Source organism: Ascidia mentula, chromosome 9, assembly GCF_947561715.1.
Source record: "Ascidia mentula chromosome 9, kaAscMent1.1, whole genome shotgun sequence".
Taxonomy (NCBI): Eukaryota; Metazoa; Chordata; class Ascidiacea; order Phlebobranchia; family Ascidiidae; genus Ascidia; species Ascidia mentula.
In genome coordinates this window covers 5,046,586-5,067,873 of record NC_138574.1, presented here as the reverse complement: position 1 = coordinate 5,067,873, position 21,288 = coordinate 5,046,586, and the positions used below count along the sequence as shown (strand labels likewise).

Here is a 21,288-nt window from a genome sequence, read left to right as displayed (position 1 = left end):
AATATTGTTGTAAGTAAGTGTGATGCAAATAAAATGTCGTATTGAATTAACCAAAGTATTCTGGCAGTCTGACAATCATGCACCGTTCTGTAATGGTATTCTACAGAAAAATCTATAGAATCAATGAATACAATAAAATTATAATAAAATGGGCACCAGACTCAAATTATGAGGGTTGTTGAGTCATGTGCCAAAGTAAATTGAAAACACAAAAATTTCTTTGTAAATTACAAAAATTCTTTAGGCATCTTCAGTGCCTTCACGCTCCAATAAAGTCAAGCTTTCAGAGCCTCAGACTTCCAAATTCCTACCACAACTGCCCCAAAAGAGAAACAAACCAGCATGGGCGAGCACTGCACCGTCATTTGTTCTCAATGGAAACCCACCAACAGATCTACTTGGCAGGTTTGGATCTACCTGTTTTGATTGCTGTTTGTTTCATCATTAGTGAAAATTTATTATGAACAATCATGTATATATGTGATACAGTTCTGTTACATACAGTATTCACTGCATACGTTCCTTTTTAAGCATTGAAGTTCACCAAAAGTTCAATCTTAATTGTAAAACATGGATGATTTAGTTGTAAACTAGCAATTGTAAACTGTTTACAATATTCAAAATATATACAGACATGGGCAGTGCAAGTCATTTTCCTTCTGCATGATACTTTAAGCCTAAACTGTGCATATTTTTTTTATTTTTTCGAAGTGTATTTATAATCATGAGAGATAAAACTGCAGCTCACACAGCAAATTCAATTTGCAACATTGCCTAAAGTGGCTGACATAAATATTTCTTTCCCAACAATTATAGACTTTATCCGAAGCACGGAAATGCCTTCAGTTATGTGTGTTTTACATTGATTTCATTCACATAGTTTTCTTTTTATATTGCAGGGATCGAATCGATATGGTTCGTGAACTAACGGCCACACCACCAAAAAGAGCCAAACCTGCTAGAAGAAGCAAGACATGGGATCCACAATCAAATCGGGCAGATCAGGGTCTTACTCAGAGTGCTCCAGGAGGAATAGGAGGAACCTCATCATTTAGTCACCCAAAGAAAAACAGAGAAGCATTCAGAAGTTCTTTAGTAAACATAATTTTGTAAGTCAAGGTCTTGTAAAGAACACAGACATGTTGGTTACACATTGTGGATATTTCAGGCAAAATGAAGATAAAATGAGCCGACCACCTAGCATCGATTTGGAAATACCAACCAAACGCCCTGGTTCCCCATCCAGTTCTGAAAAAGATATTTTAAGATATTATTACTACATTCATCACGGAATTGACACAGGTTATAATCAATCAAATATCACCAGTAAATTAATAATATTGTTATTGACCACAGAGTTTTGTGCCTTTAGAACATGTTGCACCAATGGAAGATTCGTGGCTGGAAAATGTGTTACAAATGGTTCCAAAGCGTCTGAAACGTCTTGCAGAGTCAATTGAAAGTCTTTCTGATGAAATGAGAGAAGATTACCTTCTTTCTGTGAAGAAGGCCATAGGTGACCTGATGCAAACTTTATAATTATTTTTATCTCGCTTGTAAATGTGTCGAAGCATTTAAAACAACTTTAAATACATTAATCGAAGTTCATTTATGGATAGAACTGTTTGATAAAGTATCAGACTCACCGAACAGTCTAATAGGCAACAAAGACTTGGTATTTTTTCAACAAGTTATCTTAAAATAAAATCAAAAATGATTTTTCATTATGATCGTCTTTTTTTTTTGATGTACAAATTTTCACCTACTTTTAGAATTTGCTCAGGGTTTTTTCTCTCATAAACTTGTTGAAAATCATTCATGTTTACAATTTCTTAACCAGTGTCATATAGCACAGTAATGTTTCATGCAATGGCATGATTAGCAGGATTGCCCCACTGTGCAGGTCCTTACATCACAGCTAACGTATCATGATCATTAGGTTTGCAGGCTTGGCAGCCCAGGCATGGCTGGATCAGCCACTTTGCCTGGACTGCCAAACCTACAAGCCCAGTGTCATATAAAGTATGTTAGTTTTTTATTTACATATGTTCAATAATGAGTAAAACAAGGACACTGTCACCATTTTATGAATTTATCAGCAACATTAAATATGTTTAGTCGATTTCGTTCTTCGCGATCCTCGTGAAAAAGAGGATGAGGCTCCTGTTCTTCCTCCACATCGTGCAGAACTGGAAGTTGTTCCAAAGCCATGGTACAAGTCATATGTGAGCAGTGGAAACCTGATTCGTGAAAATCTAAATGTCACCAATCCTACCATGATGGCAGTACTTGACTTGTGGCACGTGTCATTTGGGTAAGAATTTCAACCACTTATTACATGCTTCAACAAGCCACATAATGAATAAATGGTTTATTTCTGCTCATTGAAATGCATAAAATGCAGTGGTCCACAATCAATTGTGAAGCAGAAATAAATTGTGTTAAAAAGGTTGTTGCCCTTTTATGTTCGATTCAAAAACTTACATGGTTTGCAGCGTAAACAATATTTCTGTGTTTTGTGCTTTATTTAAGAGATTATTTTGTATGATGTACATTCTTGTTGGTTTATCAACAGAAAAATGAGACTTGTGGACATCACAGAATTTCACCGTAGGGAGGAATCAATGGAACTACAAACTTTCCAGTCTCTTGTCATGAGACACATCGAAGCAGCAAAAGACAAATTGCTCAAAAAGTATTTATTTTTAAATGTTGTTTATTTAATATACTGTTGCAACAAATTGTATAGCAGTTTGTACGGGTTCTTACAAACCAAATTCATACCTGATTTATTTGGTGTTTGATACACTTACAATGCACATTGCAATGATTTGCAGATGGTTTCCAGAGGTGCAGAACATCTATTATCAAGGCAACAAACGCAAACAAGTTCCGAGCAATCACAATGAAGCAAAGCTGAGATCGTTTTTCAACTGTGCAGCCACTCTTATGACAGAACACCTGCAGAGTCTTTGTCTTCTGTCAGTTGAGGATTACACGAACCTCATTTCACAGCCACCTGTGAGACATAGTGTTTATATTTATGTTCTTTGTGACACTATCAATTCAGGGAGATTTTGTTGTTATTTGCGTAACTTTTTTCCAGGAGTCTGTACGCGCTCATGAGCACTCTGGATTTGTGATTCATCTTATATTGGACAACACAAATGTCCGGTTTGAGCCAGATTTTCCCGACTTTGAACTGGTTTTACTCAATGTGTATGATGTGATGATAAAAGCTGTTGGAATTATACCAAGAGTGGAAACCAAACTGTATTCAGAATGGGTGAGCTGTTAGTATTGATTGTATCAAAGAAAAGAGTGCAGACATCATTTTTACACAATAGACACCATGGTAAACCTTTTAAAGAATACCTGTATAATGCAGTTTGTCCATTTTTTGTTTATTTTTAACATTAATTTGATCTCAAATACACTGAATACATCAATCCTCTTTATTTTATTTCCTATCCATATTCTGGGAATTTTCTTTTTTGTTTTTATCATTTAAAGAAATAAATGCACATGCTTGCATTTTGGACATAGTATATTTAAAGACCTGTCATAATTCTGCTTACTCATGGCGTTTACTGGAGGCCACAATAGTCTTTTGTCATGAAAAGATCATATTTTTCTGCCCAACAATGGTTGTTATTGTTACACATACTATATCCAGAACAAAAGACATTGTGTTTTGTGTGGGGGGTAATATGTGCCTTTGTTGCTAGCAAACCATAAAATATTGTACTTTTGCTGTTTTCCAGACTAAACAAGTAGATACACATGATTACCAAACAAAAACTAACTTAAAGTAATAAATTCCTTGCAAATTTAAACTGTTTTTTATTTAGTCTGGAAACAACACAACACTGAAACCAGTGATTCTGGATGAAATCATGTCTGAAGCAAAGGCAAGGATTCGTGCTGTGATTGCACAAGAAAGCATTGAACCGAAAAAACACTTGAAGCTGTATGACAAATATCATCTCCTTACCAGCAAACAGGTCTGACCTCCATTTCCCACAATTTTCCACCACTGTTTCCATGGAGAACTTATCATTCTCAGAGGAGACTAGTTGTTATGTGTGTCACAAAATGAAAGTTTCTTTCATAAAATCAACCTTTTTAAGGCCACTTCCTTGTGTGACCCAGGTCATATGTTCAGATAAAGCTGCAGGTTTGGGTTCATTTAATTTTATGGTTGTGCTTTTCAGGCTGATGCTGATGTGGAAGAACTGCTTTCCCAGGACCTCAGCTTTCCAGAGTTCATCAAGGAAGTGACAAAGTACCAAAAACTTGCTGAAGAAATCACTTTTAACTGCAGAAAAGTACAAGATCATTAAATTATTTCTTTAAATTATATTTTTTATACAAGTCTTGTATCTCTAAAACATCTTGTGGTGTACACGACTCTTACACAACAATAATTTTCTTATCCCTAACCACAAATATAATTTTCAGTGTTAGTTTGTACCCACATGTGAATTGAAGTTTTTTTTTCTTTCTGTGTAAATTATATTTTCTTTGTGACAGATTGATGTAATTGCTTTCTGATTTTTATTTGAACTTTTATATCTTAAATATTTTTCATAATACTTTTCATACAGGTAATTCGTCTGGGAATGTTTGAACTTCATTGCAATGAACTAATCAGTGGATTGGCAAAGCGGGCAGAAAACCTTGCACAAAAAATGCTCACACAAATGAGCAAAAAGCACCAGGAGGAAAATGAAAGGTAAGTGCTTAAAACACAAACATACTAACTTGTTGGTGACATATCATTTGCTCATAATGTATTACTGTAAACTATATTTTGTTTAGATTGTGCCAGCAGTATGACACAATTGCCAAGAAAGCTTTAACCACACCAGGCAACACAGATGAACTGATTGAGCTGCAAGCCTATGTTAAAACAGTAAGTGATGATAACACAGAATAAAATAATGGTTCTTAAAAGTAGTGATGTTAATTAGCAACACACACCTTTATCTGTTATGCTTTGTTTCTCAATGCACCAAACACACATTTCAATTTTTACAAGTTTGTAACTTATATTCTATTAGGCTCGTGAGAAAGACATGCTTGAAATGGAACAGAAGCTCGTTACTTGCAAAGAACGACTTGGTTTCCTTGTTGACTGCACATCCTTCACTCCACGTGAGATGAGAATGAACAGTGAAGTTTTCAAATGGCATTCCAGGATGGATCGTGTGTTTGAAGATCATGAAAGAATTGTTAATGACAAGACTTCACAATACCAAGATGGTTTGAAGGTAAACTTATTGTAACTATTTTGTTACATGAGCTTAAAATAACCTGGTGCACAAAAAATCTTTAAAGGTATTTTGTAACAAAACCATAAGTTGAAGTGATGTTTGTAGAAAGTAGATATGACTTTACATGCTTTCAAAAGCGTTGTGATTTTAGGCATTTTAAAACTTGTTTGTCTGTGCTTTCATGTCACAAATTGGAAGGCATATTTTACAGAAACTACATTCCAAACATTTTACAATGATTTTATGTGGTGTAATTACAGTAATATTGTATTATATTGTGGCAAACTTTTACCTTAAATTTAATGTTTATTCAGCTGCGTAGAGATAGATTCACTGAGGAGTTGGAAGGATACCAAAAACAACTTGATGAGTTCAACTCATTTGCTGAACTAAGCGAGGTCAACAGATACCTGAAAAAGGCACAGGCCCTAACTGGTTAGTAGCACATTATTAACTGCTTGTGTAAATTGTTGTTTTTTTAATGTTTTTGATAAGAAAGATAAATAAAAACTCTTTATTTTGGTAAAAAAAAGTTTTTTGATTGGTTAAAAAAATTTTGATTGCGTTTTCTTCGGCACAATATGATTTTTTTAATAAATTCACCTTTGTTAATTTTTTTGAACAAAACTTACAATTATTTGTTTGTTTCAGCCCGACTTGAAGCAGCTGCTGAAAAGATTGAGCAATTCAATGCTGAGGAAGAAGCATATGGATGGGAAACATCTCAATATCCACTTCGTAAGACACTAGTTGCCACCGTCACACCTTACCTGAAGCTGTATGAAACGACAGTGGAATTCAACAGCAAGCATAAGTATGTATTGGCACTTCCTGTTTTGTCAATACAATGAGTTAGTCATTATGACTAGTCGATTGAGGGTCCTTAATACCCATTTTTGCCAATCATTCCCGAATCATTGTGTAAATGTGGTAACCAATGCTTTCCGAGGGCCATAGTATTTATAATGGAATTCTTTAAATGCAGAGAATGGATTGATGGCACATTCGACAAGGTTGACCCAGACACGGTGGAGCAAGATATTGGAAATTACTGGAGAGGACTGTATAAGCTTGAAAAAACTTTCGCTGATAATCCGAATGCCAAAATGATTGCTGCAAAGGTAAGAAAATATTATTAATATCCAATATCAGCTCTGAACCTAGTTCAGCTTATGTGTCACTGTTTAATTTGGAAAATCAGAGTACTTTGAATATAACTAAATGTTTAGTTCTAAAATGTTAGAAATGCGTTACAGACCAAGACACAGGTGGACGACTTCAAGGAGAACATTCCTCTTGTGCAAGCTATTTGCAACCCAGGTTTGAGGGATCGCCATTGGGAACAACTCAAGGAAGTTGTCGGATTTTCAATCAAACCAGATGAGGTCAGAGGACACAATATTACCTTGAAAATTTTTTTTAATTCACAAAATCAACAATATTGATCATGCCTTTATTGATCAGGACTCAACTTTGTCAAAATACCTTGACATGAACCTGGAGAGTTACTTGGAGAAGTTTGAATCCATCTCTGAAGCAGCAAGCAAAGAATATTCCCTGGAAAAGGCAATGGAGAAGATGTTAAATGAGTGGGATGAGGTGAACTATCTGAGATTATTTGCCAGTTTTTATGTGAAAATATTGCGTTTTTAAACAGGTTGAGTTTAACATGATTCCATATCGTGAGACGGGTACAATGATTCTCTCCGCTGTTGACGACATTCAAATGTTGCTTGACGATCACATTGTCAAAACACAGACCATGAGGGGATCTCCCTTCATCAAACCATTTGAGGAAGAAATCAAGTGAGAAGCCAATTTTAAAATATTGTAGCTTAAGTAAAATACTCCAAAAAAAATATTTAAGGAAGTTATGCTGTAGGCATTATGTAGTGTTTCGGTAACATGCTCTAAACAATTTGTTGCATAAAACAGTTGAAAACTAACATTGCTAAGTAAACAAATAAACATGTGATTTCAGTATTGAGGAATTATAAATATAGTTATTATTACCCAAGCACATGTTTTTTGCATTCAATGCCTTTATTGCCTAAAAGTGCTTGTTTTCTTCAGAGCATGGGAAGGGAAGTTGTTGCTTTTGCAAGAAATTTTGGATGAATGGTTGAAAGTGCAAGCGACATGGCTCTACCTGGAACCTATCTTCAGCTCCCCTGATATTATGGCACAGATGCCAGAGGAAGGAAGAAGATTTACAGCTGTTGATAAAACCTGGAGGGAGATTATGAAGCAAGCAATAACGGTTTGTGAACTTGAATCTGTTCAAAAACCCTTGTCCAAAAAAAACTGTAATAAGTAATTTTTTTTCATTTATTTAAGAATTTTTGAAAACTATTGTTGAACGTACTGTAAGTAAAATGGTAAATTTTGATGAAAATAAATTTATTTCGGAAAAATAAGATTTTTTTCAGGTAAAAATCTGTCGTCTGTTCTTACATAAAACAAAACTTCACTTTAAAAACTCACTGTCAGTGTCTTAACGCAATAAGCATTTCCGTTTATTTGATTGAAGTAGGGTGTGTAAATCAGCAGGGTGATTGCAATAGAATGGGGTAGTAATTCCCAGATCAATTAGAGAATATATTTAGATAAAAAATTGTTTAATTTTCTGATGGAAATTTTGCTTGTGTCTGTCTGACAGGACAAGCATGTGTTGGTGGTGATAGAAATTGACAAGATGTTGGAAAAATTGAAGAAATCCAATGAGTTGCTTGAGCTTATTTTAAAAGGCCTCAACGAATACTTGGAAAAGAAACGTCTCTATTTTCCAAGGTTTCCCCACAAAGAATTATATAAATTTAACGTATATTATCATAGTAGATATAAAAATATGATGTTACATTGCTTCAATTTTATGTTTTGGTGTTTTAGTAGTGATCTTCATTGGACTAAAATTGCAAAACTTAGGCCCTTATATATAGCAGAACTGATTAATTTAACTTTGGAAAAAATTAACTGTTCAATGGACTTAAACCAAAAGAGGATCCAAACATAATAAAACAAATGTAAAAAATAGTATGTGTGTTGAAAACCATTTAAATAGTGGATAAAATTATGTGATGTTTTTAAAGAATTGTAATGTGTGACAATTAACATATACTTGTTTAATAGATTTTTCTTCTTGTCCAATGATGAACTGCTTGAGATTTTGTCAGAAACTAAAGATCCAACTCGTGTACAACCGCACTTGAAAAAATGCTTTGAAGGCATTGCCAACCTCGAATTCACAGATATTTTGGGTAACAGAACTTAGCTGTAAATGTCATCCACATAGTGCAAAAACTTACTTTCCTTGTATTGTTGCAATAAAATATCTAGTTGAAAAATGATTTTAAATAAATTAGCTTTCCTATTTCTGCACAAACCTACACAATTTTTGCTGTTGTCTATTTCCTGCTGTAAACATTAATGATTGTTTTTTAGATATCACTCACATCAAAAGCTCAGAAGGTGAGATTGTGCAGTTGGTTGACCAGATATCCACTGCCAAAGCTAGAGGGCAAGTAGAGAAATGGTTGTTGGAACTTGAAGGAGACATGGTCAAAAGTATTAGAAAGGTACAGACTGTAGTAATATATTTTTATACATTGTTTTTAACAAACTTATGGCAATTTTCTGACATTGTAATGTTGAAAATATATTTTTTTTAACATGAACTTAAAAAAAATAACTATTATCATTCAATGTAATTTCAAACTGCAGGTAATTGCTGACTCGTTGGATGCCTACATAGTTGAACCTCGGACAGAATGGGTGAAGAAATGGCCGGGTCAAGCTGTACTTTGTGTCACACAGAAATACTGGACTGACAGTGTTCACAAGGCTCTGAGAACTGGGCCCGAGGTGCCTTATTCATAATTTTAATTTTTTCTGTTCCATATACACATCAAACCACATACTGTAGTGATGATATCTGTATTTCACCATAAAAGTATGTTTTGCTGTTAATATCATTTAGCAAACCAAACAATGCAATAAGTTGATATTTTGCATTATATTAGAACTAGAAATTAAGTAATATAGAAATTCAAAAGTTGATGAAAGAAACCATTCTGGTCACAGTCTGTCAAAACAATGATAAAACGTGCAGACTTTTAATTCCTCATCAATGGTACCAATAATGTTTATGTAACCTGTAGACAGAGCCCCTGTATCAACCTATTTGGTTACATCAGTGCACCTTGGTAACTAGCGACAGTCTTGCCAGATGAATTGCCAAGCAAAGATGCATTGTTAATTTGTTTTTCAGGCAATGCAAGCATATCTGGAAGAGAGCAACTCTCAAATTTCTGACATTGTTGTGATTGTCCGCGGCAAGTTGTCCAAACAAAATCGTGTCACCCTGGGTGCGTTGATTGTGTTGGATGTTCATGCTCGTGATGTCCTGGCTGATCTTGTGAAAAATAAAATTCAAACAGAAGATGACTTTGCCTGGCTTTCTCAGCTCAGATACTATTGGGAGGTTTGCAAACATAAAAATCAGTGTTACTACATTTATTGTGAAAAAACATTTTACACCATAGGTTTGCAAACAGACATTACTATGGGTTATATTGTGCAAAAAAATTAAACTAAAGGAAAAATATGTTGCCATTACTTTATTGCTATTGGCTTGTATATTGCAATTTTTAATTTATGTATTTGTAGTGACTTTTATGCATACTTTACATTCGTAATACATTTACATATCCAAAAGAGCCATAATAATCACTGAGAGCTGCAGACAGTAATTCACACTGTTTTGACCTATAAGGTCTCATCAGTGCAGTTAGTGACTGTTGCACTGGCTGCATTTGCCTTTCACACCTTTTACTTTACCTTTGCTCCTCTCAACACCAAGATAACAACAAAATACTTTGTTACAGGAAGAAAGTATGCAGACAAGAATGATCAATGCTGGTCTTGCATATGGCTATGAATACCTTGGCAACACACCACGTCTTGTCATCACCCCACTTACTGACAGATGCTACAGGTAATGCAACATTTTGCCCAGGGTTACTATATGTCAGAACCAAAAATAGGCATGTTGTTCAGAAAGAAGCACATTTCTATTTTATGACCTCAAATCTTATAAATAAGCATGGTATGGTTCCCTGCTTATATTTATAAATTGAATGCTTGTCTGATTAATTATTGGTAATGAAGTGGACATGGCATAAAACTTGCAAGTGATCCATATTTTACTTAAAACAATGCGGTTCCAGAACACTATTTGGTGCTCTAAATCTTTTCCTTGGTGGAGCTCCTGAGGGCCCTGCTGGAACTGGAAAGACTGAAACAACCAAAGATCTTGCCAAAGCCATTGCAAAGCAGTGTGTTGTGTTTAATTGTTCTGATGGACTGGATTATATTGCCCTCGGAAAGTTCTTTAAGGTAAAGATCGCAAAGAATGCATATACTTTTATGATAAATGTTAATTGTTTTAGGGTCTGGCCTCATGTGGAGCTTGGTCATGCTTCGACGAGTTCAATCGCATTGATTTGGAAGTGTTGTCCGTTGTTGCTCAACAAATTCTCACAATTCAGTCTGGAATTAAATCTGGAAATGACACTTTGCTCTTTGAGGGAACAGAAATTAAGCTGAACAGAACATGTGCTGTATTTATCACCATGAATCCAGGTCTGTTCAGTTTAAGCACAATCCAAATGTAATTGATTGTATATTACTGTAAAAATGCTGATTTCCTGAATAGACTTGTTCCTCAAATGTAAAATTTACACTTAACTATGTATTGCTGTAGTTGGTTTATTTTTTGAATAACTGTGTTCAGACATAAGTTTTGTTTATGTTGTAATTTTGTATGTGAAGTTACCACCTTTTCCAACCCGCACACATAACAAATGGGGTTGGAAAAATAACGCTGGTAACTGATATGTGACTACTTAATTGACAAAATAATTCAAGAAATAACAGGCTGTTGAATGTGTGTTTGATTCAGGTTATGCTGGGAGATCTGAGTTGCCTGACAACCTAAAAGCTCTGTTCAGACCAGTGGCTATGATGGTACCGGATTATGCCATGATATCTGAAATTATGCTTTACAGGTATAAATAATAGCTGAACTTTTGTTTTAGCAATTTGTACAATTTTTTTATGTTATTTTTAAAGCTTATAAATAAAACAGATAATTTTAAACAACTAATTAAAAAGCTTTAAATTTTGCATAGTACTGCAATACAATAAAACTTATTTATGCATGCCCCAAAAAAACAAACAAACTTAACTTTCTCAATATTTATGGTGTCATTTTCACCCATAGGTCTCTTAAAATTGTTTTTTCCTGATTTTTATCGTAACTCTAAAAACTTTCTGTTTTTATATCAGTTGTGGTTTTGTGAATGCCCGACCACTGTCTGTGAAGATTGTGGCAACATACAGGCTTTGCTCTGAACAGCTTTCATCACAACATCACTACGATTATGGAATGAGAGCTGTAAAGTCTGTGCTCACTGCGGCAGCCAATTTGAAGGTATTTTCTATCCAAACTGTTTCACAAAGAAGTTAGATTTTGTGTAACAAACGTATTTTGGGGGGTTTTCTTATAGTTTTGTTTATTTTCAGTTGTTACATCTTAGGTCCTTCAATAATTATAAATCATAAAAATGGGTTTCTTTGGTAAACAACCAGTTCACAAATTCTATAAAGGGGTTCACATGAACCTTCTGAATGCCACTGGGTAAAATCAATATATTGTTAAAATCGTTTGTTTCCACAAAATTATCTAAAATTGTTTTTTTTTTCATCAAATATTTTATTGGTAGCTTGCCTACCCTGAGGAGAATGAAGACATTCTGATGTTGAGATCCATCATTGACGTCAACTTGCCCAAGTTCTTGGCTCACGATCTCCCTCTCTTTAACGGCATCACATCTGATTTGTTCCCGGGAGTTAAGCTTCCCAAACCTGACTATACTCACTTGCTGGCTGCAATTAAAAACCAATGTGACAAAATGAATCTCCAGGTAAAATTTATGAACAAAAAATACGCTCTTTTCTGCTGCTCTTTTTGACCACTTTTTCTTTTTTTTTTTTTTAATAATTAGTCAGCTGGAAAATACTTAACTTGAGGACCATAATATAAACTTAAAGCGAAATTCCAGAGATGTGAATTTTCTGACACATTTGTTCTCTGATGAGGACACTGTGTTTGAAACGCTTCCTTATTTACGTAGTGTTTGTCAACGAATTCACAGATTTATGTTTTAATTATCTTTTTCCTTGACAAAGGAAAATGTAAGAGACAAGCAAAGAAAAAAAAACACTGAATTGTAAAAAAAAACTCGTATGACAGTATGTCCTACATATTTTTTCGTCTTATTACTACTTATTTACTACACTAGTTTGAAAGTGAAGAAGGTCCCGGAGTTACTAAAGAGGTAAAGTGTGAAGGGCTGTTCCTCCGCTTCAGATTTTAACCATGGCTTCAAGTGTGCTGTGTTTTACTAATGCAAATGTGTTCCCCTACTTTGCTTATAGCTTTTGTGTGGCGAAGTGTGGTAGTTATTTAACTTCTTTTCAGGTTTTTAGTGAAGGAGTCTCACTTAAAAAAAAAAAATTCTAAAATATCTGTGTACTTATTAGTTCATTGTCATAGGATTTCCAAAATAATTACAAAGAGTGATTACAGTCAGAGTCAGTGCAATCTTTTATTTTAAAATTTCACAGAAACATTACAATTTTGCTTATTCAAATAGATAAAAAAAAAATTAAAAAAATGCACTGAGGTTGATCTTCAATCACTCTTTGTGAGTAAATTTGACAAGACAGGACAGATCAGGCATTACCACCTAGCAAGAGCAGGTCGTTTCCAGTTGTCTGTATGGTGATTAGCCTTATGACCCAAAACATTTTGACCAAGTTTTTGTCATTTTGGAAACTTACTTATTGATCTTTTTTTTACCTTGTGTGCAATTGTGCCACCTTTCCTTGGGACATGGTGGGCTGACACAGTTTAAAGGTTTGGTGTTTTGTTTAAATTGATTCAGTGGGCTCCAGGAACATGCAACCCAGAAATGCCATTCATGATGGCAAGTGCTGGCTTTGAAGACCTGGTAAACAAATTCAGTCATTGAATGAAGCATGATAGGCATGCTGCCATGTTGGCATGGTTACGCAGACTGAGAGTCTTTGATAAATCAAAACATGCACTGTTTAGGAAAAAATAATTTGAGATCAGTTTCACTGATGTAATTTGCATTTGAAAACTGTTTGTATTTTTAGGAGTAAAATTAACAACTGCCTGAAAACGATTGATTAAATTTAGTGATATAGAATTATGGGGACAGTATTGTCATACTTTTAATGAAATATGTGTTGTTTCTTTTTTATGTCTACCAAATTGGTTGCCCCCCCAAAAAAACAGAATTAGGATTGTGTGATTTATAATTATGATTATGTGATCTAGCATATCCAACCACTAGAGGATTGTGAATTAAGTGCTGTATAGGCTGTAGATGTCAGTAGTGCATGTTTGTTAGATCATTGCATGTATTTAGTATTTCATGTTTATTTCAGTTTTATAAAACTAATAAAGGCAACTTATCTGGAAAATTTAAACTGCTTGAATTATTAATCCTAAGCAACAGAATCATATATACATTGCCACTGTAAATTTATAAGTTTAACCAAATTATATAATGTTGTTCAACTTTTTTCATAGAGATTGGTCGAAGTGATTACCTATAATACCACTGAGCAGCAGTATCTAAATACCTGATTATTTTAAACAGATGACAGACTTCTTCACACAAAAGATTCTGCAGATTTATGAAATGTTAATTGTACGTCACGGTTTCATGATAGTGGGGGAACCATTTGGTGGAAAAACCTGTGCTTATCGCATTTTGGCTGGAGCATTAACTGAAATTCATGAAAAGGTAGGAACATAAAACTAATTCTCTAAATTATTTTTAAAACCAATTAAATTTTATAAAAATAAACCATAGGAGTTTTTAGACAGTTTTACTTAAACTGGACTTTCTCAAACTGCTTGCTAATGCATGTGAATTTGACTATTCATGACTTTGTTTTAATATATTTTAATTTGACCTTGTTTTAAAATTATGTGTTTTGTAAAAGTGTCATGTCCCTACAAAGCTAAAAAACACTGTTTCATAGATTATTTCAAAATATTATTGTTGTTTTAAAATTGCAGGGTCTTATGGATGAAAACAAAGTCCAGATTACCGTCCTCAATCCAAAAGCAGTCACTATGGGTCAACTGTATGGTTCATTTGACCCAATATCCCATGAATGGTCTGATGGTGTTTTGGCTGTGAGCTACAGAGCATTTGCTTCCTCTCAGGTGAATCACTACTTCCTACTCTAATACACTTCTTGGGATTAAATTAAATGGTGTTTTGTGGCATGTTAACAATGATTTATCACAATATTATTTCTATTTTACCAGTTTACTTTTTTTATCGAAAGAAGTGAAATTGTTTTTCCGGGAAGTTTGTATTTTTTTATTTTTCTTATGTCTACATTACAGTAATGACAACTTTTGCATTCAGAAACAAATTCAAACCAGTCCTAATAATATAAAACTTGTCACAAAACCTGTAAATATATATTTAAAAAAAAACGACATACTGTGTTTCAGACCCCAGACAGAAAATGGTTGATATTTGATGGTCCAGTTGATGCCATTTGGATTGAAAACATGAACACTGTGCTTGATGACAACAAGAAACTCTGTCTAATGTCCGGTGAAATTATTCAGATGTCCCCCCCGATGAGTTTGATTTTTGAACCCCAGGATTTGGAAGTTGCTTCCCCAGCCACTGTACATCTCATTTTTTGTTTTCTATGTTTTACAAAACAGCAATCTGTTTATAAGATCAGCTTTATACAGAATGTGTTTGGTCATGAGTATTGCATAACATTTGAAACATGCAGTCTTTACACAAGAAGTAAACTTTTTAGACAAATTAATGACATTTGTCGTCTGTATGTTTTGTTTTTCCTTGCATGCAAAAAGCAATTAGTTTGTGAGAAGTTGTGACTATGATTTATCATGTAAATCTTTTTAAGTTTAACATGTGCAGATTCTGAACATGTGTTAAACAACATATGCTATAACGAGTAATTGTGTGATTTGTGATCTGTATGTTCAGGTGTCAAGATGTGGTATGATTTACATGGAACCTCACATGCTTGGGTGGAGACCTCTACTTATCTCATGGCTGAAGACATTGCCACCTGGAATCACCGATGAACACAAAGAACTTATCACTGGATTCTTTGACAGAATGGTGATACCTGTTACACAATGGCTCAGAAAGAGTGGAGCCAAGGTATGTTATGACACATGGGAATTTCTATAAGAATTTACTATTGGGAAAATTCCTAATTTTGTCGGAGTAGGCTATGTAGTACTGTGCATATCTATCACTAAACGCAGAAATGTTATGTTATTTTTTGTAACATCAACATAATAAATTGACTTTTACTCATTAGCTAAAAATCTAACAAATAAACATTCTATGTTTCCTAATTTAGGAACTATCACCCACCAACAATACCAATCTAGCTGTGGCACTAATGAAACTGATGGAGGCTCAAATGGATGATTTCAAAGACCCAGCTAAGATTAAAGCAATGGACCAAAGAGAAGTTATTGCCTGGATTGAGGTAGAAGAAATGAACTTAAAACAATTCACTTCCATATAAATACTTTATTTTTTTATTTAATTGTGTTTCTTTGGTTGCGCACTGAGATATTGAACATTGCACAATTTTCTATCTACATTCATTGTTTGCCTATTTTTATGCCCAGTGGTTGAAGTAACCCAAAATAGTACAGAGGCCATTCTGGTAAAACAATTCTTATTGTTACACCTTTCCAGTAAGAACAGCTGGTGTATCCCAAATAGTTATGAAAAACCTAAATTTAGTAAATTTATTTGAGGAATTTCACCTAAAATAGGAAAACAGATGGTTTATTTTTTTGTGTAAATTAAATCGTTCCGGTAATTTTTTTATTTACTTTTACCGTTTAGTATGCCACACTTATAAACCCTACATTGACTTTCATACCTAAAAATTCTGAAGGGAATCTTCCTGTTCTCATACATTTGGTCTCTCGGTGCAACAAGCGATGCCGACAGCAGAGCTAAGTTTGATCACCTGATGAGAGAGATAATGGACGGGCCACTCAGCGAGGAAACAAAGAAATTGTATCACATCATTGATCCTGTTCCTCCTCCAAGCAAATCCTTCTCTGCTCCAATTCCCAGAACTGCTGATGTCTTCAGTTGGAAGTTTATCAATGAAGGAATGGGAAGGTGGGAAGTGTTTTTTTAGTGCCAAATTTCTTAAAGTTGGTTTATAATCTTTTCTCAATGTTTTTCAAGCATAAAATAATCTAAGCAGAACTGTTGCATAGTACCACATGACAAGGCAGGATCGCCCCACTGGGAAGTTCTCACTTGGCGACTAGTCCTTGTATTCATCATTAGGTGCACTGGCATCACAGGCAATTGCAAATTTGCAGACTATGACAAACATAATTATTGTACCACATGCCAATGCAAATAACTATTGGTCAATTTAAATCATGGAAACTTTCCAAGAGAAAAAATGTTCTGTAAATTAATTTATGTTTATCAAATAAAAGCACAAGTCCAACGAATTCCTGTAGTCACTGAACCTTCTTTACATACCAATACATACATTGTAACAGATGGGAAAAGTGGACAGAGAGCATTAAAAATGCACCACCTCTGCCAAAGGACATCACTTTCAATGAAATTCTTATTCCAACTTTGGACACAGTGCGATATTCACATCTAATCAGTTTGCTGATCACACATCAAATGCCCATGCTTTTGGTGGGACCAACTGGCACTGGCAAATCAGTGTACATTAATGTAAGTAAATACTGCTGTACTGTGTAATTTACAGTGTAAACAATGTATCAGTGTGAAGAAAGCGTAATGTAGCAAATTGTCATAACTTACATCACATTGATCAACAACATATTGGTAGCTTGTAATGGAATACATCAATACAGTGTAAAATAAGTGTTTTTCTGACATTACTTTTGCATCAACGTATGCGCCTTTCAAAGGGTAATCATGATAATTAAAAAACAGATTTTCTTTTAAATTGTTGCAAATCTCTTGTTTCACTACAGAACTTTCTCATGAATCAACTGGACATGGAGGCATACAAGCCAATGAACATTAACTTTTCAGCTCAGACAACTGCTAAACAGACACAGGACATAATTATGTCCAAACTTGACAAGAGAAGAAAGGGTGTTTATGGCCCACCACTGGGAAAAAGAACAGTAAGCATGAACATAAAAATAAATCTGTAAAAATTCTTTTGGGAACATACAATGATGTTTGGCATCGCAAGGCAAACTTAATGTATATTAGCATTTGGTAAAAACTTATATTTTGCTCCAAATTTGTGATAGGTCTGGTAAATTTTGTTTTCTTATGTAGGTTGTGTTTGTTGATGATATAAACATGCCTCAGCGGGAGGTTTATGGAGCTCAACCTCCAATCGAACTCCTCAGACAATGGCTTGATCACTGGAACTGGTAACGTGTTTTTTATGATAATAATTACTTTATTGTGTTTAAATAATTGAGTAATCGTGTTTGAACAATGTTTTAGGTATGACTTGAGCGACTGTACTATGATTAAGTTGGTTGATATTCAGCTTATGGCAGCAATGGGGCCACCTGGTGGTGGAAGAAACCCAATTACAGCTCGCTTTTTGCGTCACTTCAATACTGTCACCATCAATGTGTTTGATGATGAAGCAAAATCAACAATTTATACCAGAATCCTTAACTGGCATTTTGCAATCAGGTAAATAATAACAAGTGTATGAAGAATTACTGCTTGTATTGGAAACATTTGCATTAAAAAATGTCATACACCAATTTTTCCTCCACCATGCTTTTGCACCAAAAAGCATCTTGTTTCAAACATAATTACAACAAAATCTAAGAATAGCCTTATATTAGTGTCATTTGTAGTTTAAAATTAAGTGTTTTTGGATTGTTATGTAAAACTCTTGCAGTTAAATCAAGAGGTGGTGAATATAATTTAAAATATTGCAGACATGCATTTGAAAAGGAATTCCTGGCTGTTATACCCATGCTTGTTGCTGCCACAGCCGATATCTATGTGTCAGCATCTAAGAATCTGCTGCCCACACCGGCAAAATCCCACTACCTCTTTAACTTACGCGACTACAGCAGAATAATTGGTGGTGTTTGCTTGTGTGTGCCACTATCTGCTGTTGATATTGATGCTGTGAAAAAACTGTGGGTCCATGAGGTAAAGCTATGGTGGTATAAAAAGTTTAGCTTACAAAGTTTGGTGACGAGTTTATTTTGTTAATAGGTAATGAGAGTCTACTACGATCGTCTTGTAGATGCTGAGGACAAATCATGGTTGTTTGGTTACGTTAGGGAAGTGGTCTCCAAACACCTCAATGCTGATTTTGACACCCTTTTCAAGTCACTGGACTTCGACAATGATGGAAAGGTGAGATATTGTTAATGGCAAGTGGTTCTAACTCTTGTTTTTACCCAGACTAAAAACCAGCTATAAATGCTTTCTACTTACATTTTGTATTTGCAGTCATCTTAAAAGAAAAAAATGCTATGATAATGATAGACAGGCCAAAAGATTGGTTCATTGTCTCTTTAACCGATGTGCCCTACCACAAATTTACCAGGCCCCATGGTTGAGATACAAACCCCTCTTTGAGAACCACCATATTAAACACTACAAATTTAGCTTGGTGTATTAAAGCACTTCTTTTCCTACAAACTGTTATGTAAAACTATGGCCTTTCTAGAAACAATATTGAAAAATACTTTATGATTATTAGGGATGTGCCAATCAGAAAAGACTCATATTTGGTCAAATCCGAATACCACCAGTCAATATCCACACAGAATGCAAATATTTAAACATGCCACAATGTTTCATTTTGACTTTTGAAAGCAATTGTTATAAAACAACCTCTGTGTGATAACAGGTGGTGGAAGATGATCTGCGCAGCTTGATGTACTGCGACTTCACACCAAAAAATGAAAACAAACTTTACATGGAGGTGGAAAATGTTGACAAACTGAGGGAGGTCATTGAAGGTCATCTGGAAGAATTTAACAACATGAGCAAGAAACCAATGAATCTTGTAATCTTCAGGTGATATTTAATTAAACACCTGCAACTTCCAGTGTTTTTTGACATCATAAAAGTGTTTTTTTAACTCTTTGATAAAGTATTGGAATCACGTCTTATTGGCAACAAAGACTTTGTATCTGATTTTTTCAACAAGTTGTATAGGAAAAAACCCTCATTTGTTTTAGGCATCACCTAGCATCACTTTTTGAAATAGAATCTTTTTTTTTATGTAGATTTGCTATTGAGCATGTGTGTCGCATATCTCGAATCTTAAAGCAGCCAAGAAGTCATGCATTACTCGTTGGAGTGGGAGGCTCTGGCAGGCAATCTTTGACAAGACTTGCATCGCATATGGCTGACTATGAACTGTTTCAGGTATGTTCAGTGAACAAATCAAAATTCCTTGTGAGTTTTTTTGTCGTTAAGACATGCATTAATATACCAGCCCTTTATTGTTTGAACTTTGTTCAACAGGTTGAGATATCCAAGGGTTACACATCCACTGAATGGAGAGAGGACTTGAAAGTCATCCTCAGAAAATCCACTGAAGGTGAACAACATGGGAGTTTTCTATTCACTGACACACAGATCAAAGAGGAAAGTTTTCTGGAAGACATTAACAACTTACTCAATGCAGGGGAAGTAAGTTTTTCACCCAACTTCCGAAGAATTTATCACACAATAGTTTCTTCATTTTGATTTTTCCTACAAAGGAAGACCAACCGTTTTATGAATTTTAACTGCACATGGTGCCTAAATGTTGCATGAATTAATAGTTTTATGGCATTTATGTTCCCAGGTTCCCAACTTGTTTGCCATTGATGAGAAGCAAGAAATTATTGATAAAATGAGGCAGGTTGATCGCCAAAGAGAAAAGTCGAAGCAAACTGATGGAACACCGAACGCTCTTTTCAGCTTGTTTGTCGGTAAAACCTATAACTAAAAATCACCACATTTTTATTCAAAATACATATAAATATTGTGGATCATATAACATAGAAGCTAAAGACGGTTGTGCACACTGTTTCAACCTATCAGGTCTCAACAGTGCAGCTGGTGACTGACATTGGTTTTGCAGGTTAACTGACCAGACGTCGACTGACGGTCACCACAAACTGTAATAGTTTCTGTCTGATTAAGTTAGCTGGCTAGACCAATTTCACTGACAAACTGCATAATAAGACTTGAAATAGTGGGGACAACTATCATCAGCTCTCAGATCCATATTGGCTCATTGCTTGTACATAACTTATTCTTGTTAATCGATTTTTCTTATTCTTGTTAATTCCCCCCATTTTATTGCAATTGCCATGACAATTTTCACCTCATACTTTATATTTTCAGGTTAAAATCTGTCAAATTTGTTCAATAGGATAAGATACTCTATGTTTTAACAGATCGGTGCAGAGATCAACTGCATGTGGTGTTGGCAATGAGTCCTATTGGAGATGCTTTTAGAACCAGACTGAGAAAATTCCCTTCTCTGGTTAACTGCTGCACCATTGATTGGTTCCAGGTATATATGGCTTCCTGTTTTTATGATAAAAGCTAAGATTCAGATGCAATACCATATGTGTGATTCACTTTTCTAGTCATGGCCAGAAGATGCATTGACAGCTGTTGCCTCACGTTTCCTTGAAGAAGTTGAAATGTCAGATGCCCACAGACTTGGATGTATTGATATGTGCAAGAAATTCCATACTGTAAGCACCTGATTTTTGTAACCTTGCTTCTTTTTTATTGTTTTTTACATATGCCACATATATAAAAACATATATGCCAAAACTAAATTCAAGCACTTTATTCTGCTGTTTTAGGTTAACATTAATTTATAT

General features: G+C 34.7%; 1 protein-coding gene across 2 annotated transcripts in view; it reads left to right on the top strand.

Moving 5' to 3' along the window:
* The window catches only part of LOC145913097 (dynein axonemal heavy chain 7-like), a 34,218-nt gene that overhangs the window by 150 nt on the left and 12,780 nt on the right, over positions 1-21,288 (top strand). The window contains exons 2-51 of one of the 2 annotated variants that reach the window (XM_083000631.1): positions 245-405; positions 900-1,109; positions 1,169-1,302; positions 1,373-1,516; positions 2,119-2,314; positions 2,576-2,695; positions 2,838-3,021; positions 3,107-3,286; positions 3,852-4,004; positions 4,215-4,328; positions 4,608-4,735; positions 4,822-4,915; positions 5,064-5,273; positions 5,591-5,711; positions 5,928-6,090; positions 6,262-6,397; positions 6,533-6,661; positions 6,741-6,875; positions 6,934-7,082; positions 7,350-7,536; positions 7,936-8,066; positions 8,406-8,533; positions 8,718-8,851; positions 8,997-9,137; positions 9,544-9,756; positions 10,160-10,269; positions 10,502-10,670; positions 10,724-10,916; positions 11,236-11,341; positions 11,622-11,766; positions 12,059-12,259; positions 13,283-13,348; positions 14,027-14,173; positions 14,452-14,601; positions 14,899-15,081; positions 15,413-15,592; positions 15,798-15,929; positions 16,350-16,582; positions 16,981-17,167; positions 17,434-17,589; positions 17,750-17,847; positions 17,924-18,121; positions 18,376-18,595; positions 18,662-18,805; positions 19,305-19,474; positions 19,687-19,828; positions 19,928-20,095; positions 20,253-20,379; positions 20,851-20,969; positions 21,046-21,156. In XM_083000631.1, the coding sequence (XP_082856757.1) occupies positions 245-405; positions 900-1,109; positions 1,169-1,302; positions 1,373-1,516; positions 2,119-2,314; positions 2,576-2,695; positions 2,838-3,021; positions 3,107-3,286; positions 3,852-4,004; positions 4,215-4,328; positions 4,608-4,735; positions 4,822-4,915; positions 5,064-5,273; positions 5,591-5,711; positions 5,928-6,090; positions 6,262-6,397; positions 6,533-6,661; positions 6,741-6,875; positions 6,934-7,082; positions 7,350-7,536; positions 7,936-8,066; positions 8,406-8,533; positions 8,718-8,851; positions 8,997-9,137; positions 9,544-9,756; positions 10,160-10,269; positions 10,502-10,670; positions 10,724-10,916; positions 11,236-11,341; positions 11,622-11,766; positions 12,059-12,259; positions 13,283-13,348; positions 14,027-14,173; positions 14,452-14,601; positions 14,899-15,081; positions 15,413-15,592; positions 15,798-15,929; positions 16,350-16,582; positions 16,981-17,167; positions 17,434-17,589; positions 17,750-17,847; positions 17,924-18,121; positions 18,376-18,595; positions 18,662-18,805; positions 19,305-19,474; positions 19,687-19,828; positions 19,928-20,095; positions 20,253-20,379; positions 20,851-20,969; positions 21,046-21,156 (7,650 nt within the window). Of the gene's footprint in view, positions 1-244; positions 406-899; positions 1,110-1,168; positions 1,303-1,372; positions 1,517-2,118; positions 2,315-2,575; positions 2,696-2,837; positions 3,022-3,106; positions 3,287-3,851; positions 4,005-4,214; positions 4,329-4,607; positions 4,736-4,821; positions 4,916-5,063; positions 5,274-5,590; positions 5,712-5,927; positions 6,091-6,261; positions 6,398-6,532; positions 6,662-6,740; positions 6,876-6,933; positions 7,083-7,349; positions 7,537-7,935; positions 8,067-8,405; positions 8,534-8,717; positions 8,852-8,996; positions 9,138-9,543; positions 9,757-10,159; positions 10,270-10,501; positions 10,671-10,723; positions 10,917-11,235; positions 11,342-11,621; positions 11,767-12,058; positions 12,260-12,637; positions 12,674-13,282; positions 13,349-14,026; positions 14,174-14,451; positions 14,602-14,898; positions 15,082-15,412; positions 15,593-15,797; positions 15,930-16,349; positions 16,583-16,980; positions 17,168-17,433; positions 17,590-17,749; positions 17,848-17,923; positions 18,122-18,375; positions 18,596-18,661; positions 18,806-19,304; positions 19,475-19,686; positions 19,829-19,927; positions 20,096-20,252; positions 20,380-20,850; positions 20,970-21,045; positions 21,157-21,288 lie in introns of both variants that reach the window. The other variant, XM_083000632.1, reaches the window with a different exon arrangement.